This window comes from Aspergillus mulundensis, assembly GCF_003369625.1.
Source record: "Aspergillus mulundensis strain DSM 5745 chromosome Unknown scaffold_8, whole genome shotgun sequence".
Taxonomy (NCBI): Eukaryota; Fungi; Ascomycota; class Eurotiomycetes; order Eurotiales; family Aspergillaceae; genus Aspergillus; species Aspergillus mulundensis.
The window spans coordinates 465594-481285 of NW_020797896.1; the positions used below are offsets into that span (position 1 = coordinate 465594).

General features: G+C 30.6%; 3 protein-coding genes across 3 annotated transcripts; 1 reads left to right on the forward strand and 2 right to left on the reverse strand.

Annotated features, from left to right (window-relative positions):
- Positions 1–149: 149 nt before the first annotated feature.
- Positions 150–639, forward strand: DSM5745_07559 (uncharacterized protein; the record flags this gene model as incomplete). The annotated part of the gene is made up of 2 exons (XM_026749575.1): positions 150–283; positions 378–639. The coding sequence occupies 2 exons, from the start codon at positions 150–152 to the stop codon at positions 637–639; spliced, it is 396 nt and encodes a 131-aa protein (XP_026601607.1).
- A 5032-nt stretch (positions 640–5671) lies between these two features.
- Positions 5672–6262, reverse strand: DSM5745_07560 (uncharacterized protein; the record flags this gene model as incomplete). Its single annotated transcript, XM_026749576.1, has 1 exon — positions 5672–6262. The coding sequence occupies one exon, from the start codon at positions 6260–6262 to the stop codon at positions 5672–5674; it is 591 nt and encodes a 196-aa protein (XP_026601608.1).
- Positions 6263–14975: 8713 nt separating this feature from the next.
- Positions 14976–15666, reverse strand: DSM5745_07561 (uncharacterized protein; the record flags this gene model as incomplete). Its single annotated transcript, XM_026749577.1, has 3 exons — positions 14976–14983; positions 15031–15063; positions 15123–15666. The coding sequence occupies 3 exons, from the start codon at positions 15664–15666 to the stop codon at positions 14976–14978; spliced, it is 585 nt and encodes a 194-aa protein (XP_026601609.1).
- Positions 15667–15692: the final 26 nt, after the last annotated feature.

Below are 15692 nucleotides of genomic sequence, written 5' to 3' on the forward strand. Positions count from 1 at the left end.
TTGTACTCCCGGGTGTGGTTAGTGAATACGACTGGATCAATCCTAGGCAGGAGAAAGTGCTTTGGAAAGGTATAAAGACAGGCATTGTCCCACGTAGATTCTCATTCTTCACGCAGCTCAGTCCATCTCCTTTCTTGCCTCTAACAAACATGAAGAGCATCACCTACCTGACCGGCAGTGTCCTTGCACTTGCCCCCCTCGCCCTGGCGGGAGACCTCTGCCTGTCCGCAGCCTGCACCCTCGCACCCCCGGACCAAGGTCCCGCATGCGGCTGGTGGCAGATGTGGTCCCCGGGCGTTGACGTCTGCGGCCCTGGAACACAGGAACTCAAATAACTGAACCGTGCACATACAAGAACACTCCGCTGATATGTCTAGCCTCGGAACCGACCTCGAAGACTACCTGGTCAACAACGGCCCGATCAATCTGGACGACATCTGCGGAGAGATGGTCCTGCTGACCTGGACCGACGGGGCGCCGGAGCTGTACATGATTAACGTGGAGGCTGGCTTGTCATGGAATATCAAGGCCAAGAACATCCAGGGGTCCAGTACTGTGTGCCACTATAGCGGGACTGACTGTGGTAATACGGGGCCTATTTTCAGCCGCTGGTACTGGCCTGATCTTCCTATCTGTTAGCATGAGGATGACAACTTGTTCATTTTGAATATGTCTTTGCCCTTAGCAGCTCGTTCTGGTGCCAATATATAGAAAATATATAACGTAATCCACGGGCGAACCGCGCTTACGGGCGAACCGCGCCTTTTCTGCCACTTCCCCATGTCAACATCTTTAACGCGTTACCTCTTTACCAATTCTCTATAAAATGCCTTTATCTAAAGAATCCCGCATGCAAATGGCTATTGCTGCTTCAAAAACTGGAAAAATAAAAAAAAAAATAAAAAGGGCTGCTAGGACCTTTAGCGTGCCTAAATCCACCCTTCGTGAGCGGCTTGCAGGTGTCAAACCACGATCAGAAACACGTGCCAATAGCCATAAGTTAACAAAGATTGAAGAGGAAATACTTGTGAAGAAACTACTAGATGCTGATAAGCATGGATTTTCAATCTAATTAGAATTTCTGCGTGGAATGGTGCAGACTTTACTCCGCGAGCGTACACGGGATACAACTGCAACTATTGGAGTTAACTGGCCCTATTCCTTTACAAAACGCCGACCCGAGCTTTGTACAAGATACAATCGAAGAATTACCTATCAGCGTGCAAAGCAAGAGGACCCAAAGGTTATAAAGCAGTGGTTTTAAATAGTCCATGAAGCTATTAAGGAACATGGTATACATAAGGATAATATTTAGAACTTTAATAAAACTGGCTTTGCAATGGGAGTCTGTACCACCTTAAAGGTTATTACTGCAGTGGAGCGTAGTAAAAGACCTTGTATAGTTATTTAAGGTAACCGGGAATGGGTTACAATCATTAAATGCGTGAGCTTTAAAGGGATCTTAATACCACCAGTGGTTATCTTAAAGGCCAAGGAACATCAGGCCACCTGGTACCAAGAACCAGGGCTCCCAAAGGACTGGATACTTTTAACAAGTGAGAATGGTTGGACTACAGACAAAATAGGCCTTCAATGGCTAAAGGAGGTGTTTGAACCATGGTCTCAGCGTTCTATAACTGGTGCTAAGCGGTTGCTTATTCTTGATGGCCATTCTAGCCATCAAACTGCAGATTTTGATATATTCTGCAAGGATAATGCAATTGTCTGTCTTTGCATGCCTCCTCATACATCTCACCTTCTTCACCCTCTTGATGTTGGTGTTTTTGGACCACTTAAACGCTCGTACGGAAAGTTGGTTGAAGGCATGATGGCTGCAGGCAATAACCATATTGATAAGGAAGACTTCCTACATTTATACCCATCTGCACGTGAAAAGGTCTTCTGTCAAAAGAATATATGCAGTGGATTTATAGGAGCTGGCCTCAAGCCACTTGATCAAGACCGGGTTCTTGAAAAGATTACTTTTCAACTTCGTACACCAACACCACCACCTCTTGCTGAAGGTTCAATATTATAAGGCCCTTTATATACCGTACTAACTAGTAAAGCTATTAATTAAATACTATAAAAAAGAATAAAAAAATAAGTTATTTATTAAAAGCTAGAGCTACCTAGGGGTTTATATAAATATTTTAAGCCTTTAAAAATTTATTAATAGCCTAATTTTTTTATTAAAATAGTAAGGTATTAAGCACCTTACTTTTTTATACTAACATAGCATGTAAAGGTATTAATAAATAAAAACTTTATTAAACTTTACCTTTGGCTAATATACTTTTTTAATACTAATTAAATATTAAAAATAAGGCTAAAAATATTTATTAAACTAAGTATTTTAATAAATTTATAGTATTATTATTTAGTAAGTAGCTTAATAAGGCTATTTATAATTATTTAATTAATAAGTATTTATTTAATTTTAAGGTTTTTATATTAAACTTTTTATTAAAGCTATAAGTTATAAATATTAATATATTAAAATTTTAATTATAGCTAGATATTAAGGCTAATAAAAATATTAATAATTTATTTATTATTATATTAAATTAAAAAATAATATTAAAAATTAAATTATATTAAATTAAAAACCTAATATTATTAATAAGTTATTTTAAAGGCCTTAAATAAAGCTAGTAGTTTTACCTTAATTATTAAAGTTATAATTAAGTATTATTTTATAACTTTTTATTTAATTAAATTATTATATAGCTTGTAAATATAGCCTGTGTTAAAAAAGTAATTAAATTAATTAATTAAAGCTATATTAAAGTAGGCCTTATAAAAATTATATACCTTTAAAATAAGCTTATTTTTAAGGCTATTTAAATTAAAGTATTTAAGGGCTAAAAAGCATGTATTATAAAAATAAAAAATAAATTAATTTATTATATATTAATAATAGTTTGCTAGATTAACTAGGTATTTTAATAGTTAATTAATAATATAAAAAATATTTAAATAAGTAAGCGTGCTTGTATATTTAATTAAGCTAATTTTAAATTTTATTTTTTTAATTTATTAAGGTATAGCAGTACTAAGGTTTAAATAAAGCTTGCTAAAAAAAGTATTTTTAAAGGTTAAACTATTATATTTAGGTAAAATTAGTTTATAATTACTTTTATATAAAAGTTTTAATATAACTAAACCTTATATTTTTTTTATTTTAAATAATTTATACTTTTAAAAATTATTTTACTTTATTAAAATGCTAAAGCTTATACTTTATTACTAGTTTTTTTTTAAAAGTAGTTATAATAGCTTGGCCTTTTTTAATAAAAAAGTTTATAATAATAATATTATTTATATTAATAAAAAAAATTATAAACTTATTAATATAAAGGCACTTTTTTTTAAAAAATTATAATAAATTTAAATTTTTATAGTATTATAGCTAAATTAAGCTATTAAAGGTATAAAAACTTTTAAAGGTTATAAATAGTTTTAAGGGCTTTTAATAACTTACCCTGTTACTTATAGCTATTTAAAAAGTAAAAATATATTATTTTTAAAGGTAATATTAAAAAACATATTAATAGTATTTTTTTAATTAAAATTAAGGTTAAAAGTAATTATAAGTATTATAAAAGCTTTAAAAGCCCTTATTAAGGTAGTTATTACTTAACTTTTTTTAAAAAAATTTAATTTTAAATTTTTGTGTATATAGATTTAGGCTTTAACCTTAATAAAATAGTTATTAATATTAAATTTATAAGTAAAAACTTATAATAAGGGGATTAATTTATTTATTTTTACCTTTTATTTATTTATTATTTTTTATACTTTTATTTTATAAAGTATTCCTAGTTTAAAGTTTAAAGCCTTTAAAAACTTATTATAAAATAAATAATTTTTAAGATTACTCCAGCGCTTAGAAGAAAAAGGTAGGTTATTTTAATAAAAGTATTTTTTTATAAGGTTTTAATAAAAAGTAAAAAAGGTAAATTAAATATAATTAAAGTTATTTAAATTGTCCAAGGGAGCGCTTAAATTTAAATTATATATATAATTATTATTATTATATTATCTAAGCCTGCGCCTGGTTATTAGTAACCTAAAAAAAAATTATTAAAGTTTTTTACCCCCTAAGCGCGCTAAGCTTAAAGGCAAAGAAAAAAAAAGCTAGGCATGCTTATTTATTTTTTTTAAGTAATTACTTACTAGCTAGATTAATTAAGAAATATTAAGATGCTTAACAAATTAAAATTTATTACTAAAATTTTTTTAAATAAGCTTTTAAAGCTATTTATAAGGCCAAGTTTTATATAGGCCTTTTATAATAATAAGGTTTAAAAGTTAGTTTTAGAGTTAGTAGGTATAAAAACTTATTTAATTAATTAAAGACCTTTTTTTTACTAGTAGTATTTTTAATTTTACTAATAGTATTTTAAGCCTTATTTCTTGCTTTATACTTATTACTATTACTAATACCTTTTTTTTTTTAAAAAATCTGGCGCAAAAGGGCTTCTGCGAGGACCTGGAAGAGGGCAAGTTCTCGCTGCCCATGATGCACCTCCTCCAAGCGCTGCCAGACATCTACGTGCTCAAGAACGTGTGGATGCAGCGGCGTGTGAACCGGACCGCGACGGACGGGCAGAAGAAGACGATTCTGCAGCTGATGAAGAAAAGCGGCAGTTTGAGGTTTACGCTGGATACGCTGAGTGTTTTGTATAGTGATGTGGAAAACAGGATTGCGCAGCTGGAGAGCAAGTTTGCGGAAGAGAACTTCCAGCTGCGGTTGATTGTGGAGTTGTTGCGGAATGCGTAGAGCTGGCTTTATTGGGGCTGAAGGGAATGGCTCAGCTCTACTGGAGGATGGACCCTTGCCCTGGTAGGTTGGGTATATAATTAGCCAAGTACTGTTCTTGTTTGCTCACCCAGCGCTCCTGAGCGGCTCTTAGAATATGTATGAAGTTTCGGAATACATTATGGATATGAGCTGCAGTCCCAAGATTTGGCCATTACAAAGAACCTTAAGCAGTTTGATGGGATGGGCTCAAACCCTAAGTGACAGAGGGAGCCTCATAGTATGGGGTGTCGCAGACGCAAATGAAAAAGAATCATTATAAAGCTTTTCAGTATATTAGTTATGTACCAATCATAGACCAACAAGGACAGGTCAAACTTTTGATACTAAATACTAAGCTCGATTAAAGGTTTGACTTTGAAGGTTACTGTATGAGTTAGTCAACGCATATGGTATATTGTGGATTTAACAATAAACCATGAACCTAGAACCTAAAGAGTGATGATAAAAAAACGCAGCTCACTCAAAGAAGAGACAGAGAAGGCAGCAAACACTACCCATACAGTATGATTTTGGTTGCAAGTTCCGCTGCTACATGGCGAATAAAGTCCTGAAGTAATCATTGAGGAATAGACCCCCGGGCCCTGGGGTCCAGCTGCTTGCGAATTTGAAAAAATTCCCGGATACGCTCTGGATCTTGGGCCTTCGTTAAATGACTGATGGCCCCATCCCGCGTCTTATTGATATGTGGAACTCCACCATGAGCTAACGCGATCTCGTTGAAGGCGAGGCGGAACGCCTTCCACTTAGGGTCTGTCGGGTCGTGATAGCAGGGGCCGACTGCCATCATATTGCCATTCCATGATCGCGACAGCAGGGATTCTTGGTCTTGCTTTAAGAAGTAAATCAAGACGGGCAGTCAAAACTGGAGTTCGCGTCATCATTATCGTAGATAATGCCACGATCGCAAGGATCTATGGTGTATCTGCAGTGATGGATCCATCTAAGAGGCAGATCGATAAGGACTTTGTTAAGTAGTGCTGCCACAACATCCGGAAGTTGAAGAGCTGCGATGTTCTTCACCACAGGCAGAAACAGGTCCTTGAACAGAGAAGGGATATTTTTCTTTGCAATGTCATGCCTTGATTCCAGCTTCGGCGTCGCTGAGTCGACGAACTTGCGGCGCTGGAATAGCAGCTCCCCAGAGCTTGGGAATATCATCCCAAACACCTGATCGGATTTTCTCAGGGCTTGCAACTCCTCTCCAAAGTTCTCCAGGAATGAGCTAATCTCTGCAGTCTGGAACCTGACCTGGAGTGGCTGGCTTTTGAAGATCCGCAGCGTAACCTCGCAAATGACCCCGAGCATGCCGTTATGGGAGCGAATGGTAGGCAAGTACTCTGCATTCTGTGTTTCAGAAATTTCCATGATCTCGCCTGATGGTGTAACCAGCTTCACACCGAGAACGAACGACGAAAATTGCGCAGAGCGATTCATGGCGGTATCATTGGCATGTCCACTGCGCCGCTGATGGCACCGATCTGGAAATTGCCAAACTCCAGGATAACGGGCGGTTGAAGGCCAAGCTCTCTCAAGTGGTCGCACAGCTCGCGGAGGCTCACGCCTGCTTGGACGGTGACTGTGAGCTGTTGGATAGGCCAAAGGAGCTACTTATGAAGATAAAATAAAAATATTACAAGATAAATAATAATATTATAAAATAATAAGTAAATCTAGCTAAAAAATAATTTATATAAAAAATTTTTAATAAAAAAAGTAATATATAATAATACTAGCCTTTTTAAAATAAGCACGGGGAATAAAGTTAATTTAAGCTAAAAACTTTTAATAACTTTTTTAACTTACTAAACCTTTACTTTAATATAGCCCCCTAGTGTTAACATGCTAAAGTTATATAAAATTTATAAAAAATATAAAAATTATAAAAACATAATGGTTAGGTAGCTAAAATTTTAATTTTTTATATTAAATTTATTATTATTAATTTTAATATTTTAATAAAACTTTAAAACTTTACCTTATTTAGTGCTTTTATTAAGTTATTTATAAGGTTTTTAATTTTATTAATTTTTTTAAATTTTATAAGGTTTTTAGTAATAAATTTTTTTATAAAAAAATATTAAATATTTATTTATTTAATTCCTAAAGTTTACCCTGGTTTCCCTAACTTAATAATTATATTTACTAAATTTATATAAATTATTATAAGTTTTTTATATATTAAACCTTAATATTATATATAATTTTTTAAGCTAAATAGCCTTTTTTACTACTATATTAAATATAATAGATTTTGCTAAAATAAAATTTTTAGCTATAATTAATTATTTTATAAATTTTTAAGAAATAGGCGCGCCGTAGAAATAAAATATATATATTTTTAATAATTTTTTTATAGTTAGCATAAAAACTATTTATATATTTAATTAGTATTTTATTATTTATACCTAAAAAAATACTAAAATCCTGGTACTTTTTAAAATATTAAAATATATGCTTAACCGCGGCAAAATTAGTATTTTAAGAATTTAAAATATACCTTAATAACTTTACTATAGTATATTTAATATTTAGCCTTATTTTTTTTAAATATTTAGTTAAGTTTGCCTATTAAGTATTAATATTTTAAAATATTTTTTTTATAATAGTTTAAATATAGTAATAGCCGCCTTTATTAGGTATTTTTATTCTAGATTTATTAAAATTGTTTACCTGTTTAATTTATTAAAGTTTAGTTAATTTAAAATTTTTTAAATATAAGTTTTTTGAAAAATAAGTATTTTTTTTTATAAAATTAATATTATATCCCAGGAACTACTTTAGTTTTTTAAAATTTTAAATTTAAAGTATTTAGCTAACTTTTTTAAAAAAATTTTATTAATTTTTCCTCTAAGCGCTGCTACTAAGGTATTATTTATATAAATAATTATAATACTACCCTTGTAGGCGTAATAAAAAAATATAAATTTTTTTAATATTTTAAAGGCTTATATTTTTTAATATATTTATAAATATCTTATTTTAAAAATATACTACTTTTTTTAATTTATACAAAATATAAAAAAGTAGGTAAATAAGATTTTTTTAAACCTATAGGTTACTTTATAAAAACCTTTTTTTACTTTATTATAAAGTTAAAATAAGTAGTTATTATATTAAATTAAATATAATAATAACCCCTTTTATAAATAGCTATAAAATATATTTTTACTAGTATGTTAATAATAATTAAAGTATGTATTTTTAAGCTATTATTTTTAACTTAAAAGTTATTACATGTAACCTAGCGGGCGCGGAACTTTTTAATATTATTTTTTTTATTTTTTTTAGTATTAAAAACCTATTTTCCTGGTATAATTTCTTTTTTTAAATAATTAAAAATTAGGAAATTAATCTTCATGCAGGGATGTTTTTTAGCTTAATATTTTATTTATTTATTACTTTAATTTAGTACTTTTTTTAGGGAGATCTTATTGCCTTCTTGTAATTATTTAAAATTAATATTTTATAAGTTTTAAAAAAATAAATACTATCTAGAATTAATAGTGTAGGTAAGGCTAATAAATTAAGTAATTTTAACTTTTTTTTTATATTTTAATATTTTTATTCTTACTTTAATTACTCCGCTTGCTTATTTATAAAGTATATTAATTTAAATTATTTTTTATTAACCTTTTTACTAGGTAAAATTAGCCCTAGATTTTTTATTATAAATTAGGAGTGTCTTTTTTTTTATTTTTTTATTTTTATAATATTATATCTTAGCCTTAAAGCAATAAGCCACGGCTATATATATTTTTTTATTAATTTTTAAAGGTGGTAAGTTTTTTAAAACTTCTTGCTTTAAAACTGCTTTATTTTTTTTAATTAATTATAATACTTTTTATACTTATATCTCCTGTTTTCTACGCGGTAAGAATACTAGCATATTATTAAAAATAAATAAACTTAATAATTTACTTACTTATATTCTTTTTATTTTTTTTTATATTTTTTTTACTTTCTTAACTTTTTTAACTATCTTTTTAACTATTAATTCTTTAAATAGTTGTATAAAATCTATACTAAAAGTATTTTTTTAGTACTTATTTAACTTCCTCTTGTGCAGCCATAATTAATACTAACTTAATTATTAAAGGCGCTTTTTTTTTTAATATTTATTAAATAAATACCTAAGCACGTGATTTTAATTTATATATTAACTAAGCCTTATAGCTTGGTAATTCTCCTTTTTTTATTAATATAAATTTTGTAAATTTTAGGGCTAGAAGTATTAAATTTAGGAATAAGGTTTAAACCCTTTTAATTATAATAATCTTTTTATTCTTATTAGCTATTTATAAATTATTATTATTAAAATTTTATATTTTAAATTACTTATTAAAATTAACGGAACCTCCAGGGCCCTTATTATTAGGATTAATAGGTAAATATAGTAAAGTAGGTAAAAACACTTTATTATTATTTTTTTTTAAATATAATATTTCTTAATTTAATAATTTTTTTAAACTTTAGAAAGTATACCTTATAAATATAAGATTTTTTATATTTTATAAGTTTTCCTTTCTTTACTTTAAGTATTATTTTTAAAGCTTTTATTTTTATTTCCACAGGGATGTAAACATAGGTGTTATATTTAAAAATTTATAAATACTTTAATAAAGTATTATTTAGCACTAGTATCCCTAGGCCTTTTATAAATTTTTTTACTAGTGGCTTTACTTTACCTTTTTAAATAAAATAATTTTAAATATATAATATAAATTTAACCGCTAGTAGCTATAATTTTTTTAATAACTTTATATTTATTATTATATTACAAGTAATTTATATAATATATTTATTAAATTACTTAATTTTACTATTTCTTTTAGGCATATAACTTAAAGTTTTTTTAAATTTAGTACTAGTTTAATTCTAGTAGCACCAGGCCTTATAATTATTAAAATTTTTAATATTATTACTTTTTATTTTTATAATATATACTTTACTTATATTAAGCTACTATAAGTGCATGTAAATAAGCATGTTTAATATTTTATTTTTTAATATAAAAACTAGTAAAAATAATCCCTAAAGTTATTACTAAATATTAATAAAGTATAGTTATATTCTTATATACCCTAAGGGTTTACTATTTAAATATTAATATATATTATTTATAAAGGCTTTATAATTTATTATTAAAAAGTTTTAAAAACCTTTTTTTTTTCTTTGCTAGCTTGCAGATTTTGTAATTTATAATTATTTTATTATTTTAATATTTATTATTTTTACCTTTATTATTTAATTATATATAATTTTTATTAAGTTATAATATTAATACATGGCCTAATTACCTATGCCAAACTTTTATTAAAACTAAAGCTATATTAAAGCTTGTTTTTTAATTAATATTCAGTTTATTTAGCCAAGGCATGTTTTTATTAATATAAACCTTAAAAATAACCTTATTATTCTTTATTTATTAAATTCTTAATAATTTATTATTATACCAGAGGCCTAGGTTTATCTTAATTTTTTTTATTAATAAAATATTATATAATAATCTTAGAGACCACAGGTAATTAAATTATAATATTAATATTTTACTATTATTTAACTAAACATGTAAATTAACTTTACCTTTTTTTTTAAAAAATTACTTTTTTATTATTTAATATAGTAAAAGCGTGCTATAAAAGTTAAATAATATAAAAATCCTTTATAAGGTTTTTATTATTATATATAGGAATTCTAGAACCAGTATTTACTAGCTATTAATTATAAAACTGTAATATTATTAATATAATAAAAGTATAGTATTATATATACTAAAGTCCGCACTATATTTACCTTAAGTTTATTAAAAAATAGTAGTAGCACTAGGCTTACTAGCATTATTATTTTTAATATTATTATTATTTAAATTTATTAGCTTAATAAACTTATAACACTAAATCTTGCCTAATAATTACTAGCTTAATAATTATTTTTTTAGTACTAAATAATAATAATTTAGAGAATTATAAGATCCCTTACCGTAATAATTATATATATTTTTTAGTAATTTTTTTAAAGCTATTTTTTTTATTACTACTTATTAAACATGCCTTTTTCCAGAGCGCCTTAACAAGATATATTTTATTTATTATTTTTAAATTTAAAATTATTATTCTTGTCCCTACTTTTATTTTTATTATTATTATTATTATTATTATTTAGTACTACCATGTAAATAAAAGTCTAGACCTTTACTTTATTTAAAACTTTATAATAAAATTTTTAAAATTATATTATAATTATCTTTTTAATAGCACTTGCAGGTATTAAAATATACTTTATTTTATAATATAAAGGTATTTCCGCCTATAGTCCCTTTAAAAGTAAAAAAAATTACTAGTATAAAGTAATAATTATATTAAATTTATTATTAAATTTATACTATTTATAAAATATTTTAATAAACTCCTAAATTATACTATAGCTAGCCTAGTTAATAATAATAGCTTTTTTTAAATTATATAAGCTATTATATATTTATTTTTATTAAAAACCTGGTTAATTTTAGCATAAAACTTGTTTATATATAACACTTTTTTTTAAATTTATATATATTATTTATATAATATTATTTATTAAACTCTTCGCAAGCTATATTTAAACCTTTTTTAATATAATTACTTATTTTTAATATAATATTAATATTAATATTAAGTATAATATATTTTTTTAAATAAATACCTTAAGATTATATAGGTTTAATTTTAGGCTTATTAACCAGGTTTATATATTATAATTTTCCCTACCTTTTAGTTTTTTATTTACTATATTAAGTATAAAAGCCTTTTCCAGTAGTAGTAGTAGTAGTAGTGATATTTAACGCCTCGGGGGTACTAAGGCTGGTTTAACACCCTTTTTTAACCTTTCTTAGGGTATAAAGGCGGGCTAACACTAGGATAAATATAAATATAAGCTTAAAGTTTTTTTTTATTTTTAAGTTTTTTTAATTATATTTATTACTTAAATAGCCACTTGCGAATTCTTATGGATTATTATATATAATTATTTTTATATATAGTTATTTATACTATTTATTAAGGCTTAGGGAAGTGTAAATTTTAAGGCCTTAATAATAAGGCGTGAAGGTTATATTTTTTTAACCAAGAAAAACTAGTGGTTTAAGGCCTTTTTAAGGCTTAAAATAGCGGGTAAAAAGGTGTAGGTAATAATAGCCCGGGGGGTGGCTAGAGGTCATGGCTCCGGGGGGAGCGTAAATATTAAGGCCTTTTTATATAAAAAGGCCAAATTTTAACGTAGGAGTTATGGTAGGAGTGGGATTTAAACCCACGGCCTTGGTATATAAGGCCCCTGTGACCGCCCACTTGGCCACTCCCACCAGCCTTTTCCAGTAGGTTTATTGCTTGGTTTATTATAATAATAAAAGTAAATATAGACTTTATAACAGGTATTATATTAAGTATTATAAAGCCTTTTAACATGTTAAAAGTAAAGGTATTTATAAATAGTAGTTAAAATTAATTAATTAAATTCCGGGGCTTCCGGCGTTACTATTTTAATTAATTATATATAAATTTATAAATATAAAATAGTTAAAAATATATAATATTTATAAATAAAATTTTTTTAAAAAAAATTAGGGGCTTATAACCTATTAAATAAGCTAAAAAAGTTATTTATAAAAATAAAATAAAAATATTATAAAATAAATAATAATATTATAAAATAATAAATAAATCTAGCTAAAAAATAATTTATATAAAAAATTTTTAATTAAAAAAGTAATATATAATAACACTAGCCTCTTTAAAATAACCGCGGGGAATAAAGCTAATTTAGGCTAGAGGCTTCTGGCGGCTTCTCCGGCCTGCCAGACCTCCGCTCTGACATAAGCTTGTCATCGTCGACTGATAGTATACGAGCCATGTTTCTCATTGAGATGATGGTGCCGGTACCGACTGTGCATTCTGTTGTTGAATGCAGAGCGCCAATGACTCTCACTTGTTGATCCAGTTCAGAGCTCTCTCGGACGATGTCCTGGATTTCCGAAACTTGTGTTGGTGTCTTGAACTGACTATCGGCTACGGCAAACCGGACCGTATTGTTCCAGTTAGTCAGAGTAGGCATAGCGGAAATCTTTAGGCGAGGATCCTCTCTCAATTCTGCAATAAACCGAATGTAGACCTTTCAACGAAGAAAGAGACTGATGATGACAAAGCATAAAGACTAGGTATCTGATATCTTATAACATTGTATTGTGAGGCATGCATAATCAAAGTCCCAGGCGGCAGTTGATGGTGATGTAATGATACTTACTTACCATAGTGTTCTCCCTACTTGAACATACGAAATCCTTGGAGGTGGGAGATAACGTTTGGAGGGAGGCCTGCCATGGCCGTTTTCAGAAGTAGATGACGCCACTACCTGTCCAAGCTGAAAATAATTCTCGAAAATCATCACCGCCAGCAGCAGCTACAGCAGCAGCTACAGCAGCAGTCTGATTGCTTTATTCTGATTCATAACTGGGCTTACTGGGCGAGTGTTAGAGACAGTTAATCCCGGAATCCCCAAGTTTCACAAGCTCTTGATGACGGGTTTGTTTAGCAGCTACCCGGAGCGCTGTTCAACCACCAACCTCCCCTGAAGGGCATTGATGTCTGTCCCAATTTGAACAGATAATTAACAGTATCTTTATTGCCTTGTTTAGCAGCTGCAAGGAGTGCACTTCGTGCGTTACCAACAATATTTCACCAACCAGATATGCGTCGGAAGTGCACTCTTTAAGTGGAGTTGATTACCCAGGAAATTGCCATGATATTCAGATGTTAGTTGGTGGTTAAGGGCTGAAGTTGTGACTGATAATAAGAAACTCTGCTCTCGTTGCGTCACCATCGGCAAGATCCTTCGGCCTTATTGATATTGTTGATTGGCGTGCTCTAGTTGCTGTCTTGGCCCTGTGGCAGCAATGCAGGATAGTACATTCTTATAAGAGACAGATATCGCAATGATCTATATGGTTTAGTGCCTGCATCTTTCTACTTGCTATCATGAACAACAGAGCAATAAACCTGTGTAGACAACGCTACACAAGAATAGACGTGGTAAGTTACTAACAATAGCCGCGTTGCCATCTGATTTGGAAAGAATGATGAAACAGTGCAGAAGTAAAGATGTACAGGTTAGCGAATGAAAATAACATTTGGAATATACTGCAAGTTACAAAGGTGTCAGTGACTAAATGATGAAGGAACCAGGCAGTATTAATAATAATACTAAGCATGAGGAGAGGAGGAGATGATTCTGTGAAGCAGGGTCTACATAACCTTGGATTAATCAGGTCATGCGACCAAACTGGGAACATGCTGGTTTGTAGCAAAACCCACCAACAACTGGAGTAAAATCACCTAAAAATACCTCTATCATTTAATGCGGGTTTCGGATCATACAGCCAGCGCTCTAGAGGGAGCTCGTGGTCCAGATACATGTGGCTCACAACCTCCACATGATATGTACCATGTTAGAATAATCGGAACTTTACTCAAGGTGGTCCACTTGGTCTAGACTAAACAGACCACATCTCCACCTAACGGATCATCGAGGCCCTACAATGATGCTTGATGACTGCTGCCCGGGCGGGGTCTGCTCAATATTACCGTTTGCGACGCAATGAAGCACAGTTGGATGTCCAGGCCACCTTCTCCACATAATAGCCCTGTCGATCATCCGACTTAACAGGGCACTTCTGGTGGTAAGACCTCAAGTATAATCTATGATTCGTGGGCCCTGTACGTAGTAGTTTGATAAGTGATATGATGGGTAAGTTGATGTATTGGCACTGGAGGTTGTTAGATTGATGACATAGGTGTGATAGCAGGGAACAGTCTCTTCTGTAAGACTTGATCTCAGAATACATCTGAATCCTGTCTTCGTGTTTAGCTATACTAATCCGAGGCTCTACAAGCTTTGATTGTTCAATACAATCTGCTAAGTTCTTGTTGAGATGGATCTGTCAAGGCCATTTGGCGTTGTAGATAGACTGGCCACTATCCATTTAGACTCTTAGCATCCGCATTGGACAGAACTACTGAGCACTTTTATATGGCACCAATTTGCAACAGTCATAGACCAGTCTTATTAAGACAGCACAGGATTCAAGCCCGGATCTCAGCCCACGAAACGAGCCCAAAACTTACGACTCTCCACTAGAGCAATAATCGTCAATATCACAGCAACAGAGAGCATACCAAACATCGCTGTGAACAATAAGAGTATTATGGCTATCACAATCAGCACGATGCAGTCTCGCTTTCCAAGGTTGATTACAGCCATCACATACCAAGTAGGAGGATATTCATAACAGTAGCTGAAGGGAGAACCTCCGGGAGAGAAAGACTCCTTACTTTCTCAACCAACATGCCATATCCCGTGTCCAAAAAAGCCCCAGCAACCATATGGGCAAGCTCCTCCGGCCGCACTGCAAGCGATAGAGCCCCCGCGACTCCATCACCCGTTGCCTTGACGATCTGGCTGCCTGTGCCCGCAACAAAAGAGATGGTGTTTGCTGTTCCCCTCGCAGCCTCGATTGGCACACTATTAACAGCCTGGACAACATTCGCTGCCGTCTCACCACTGCCCCTAATAACCTCCGCAGCGATGCCGCTAAATGGTAGTCCAGTATCCCTGGTAAAACCAGCAACGCCGTTTGTGATATCACGGCCAATTCCTGTGCTTGCATCCGTGATATCTTTGGACGTCTGAGCGACATTATTCATAAGCTCGGCCGCTCCGCCTCCGGCACTCTCCATAACCTGGCCGCTGACCTGGGACACTTGCTTGACTGCTTCGCCGCCGAGGTCAAAGGGTGCTCGGATAAGATCCATATCTGGTTTTAATGAGCTGTGTACTT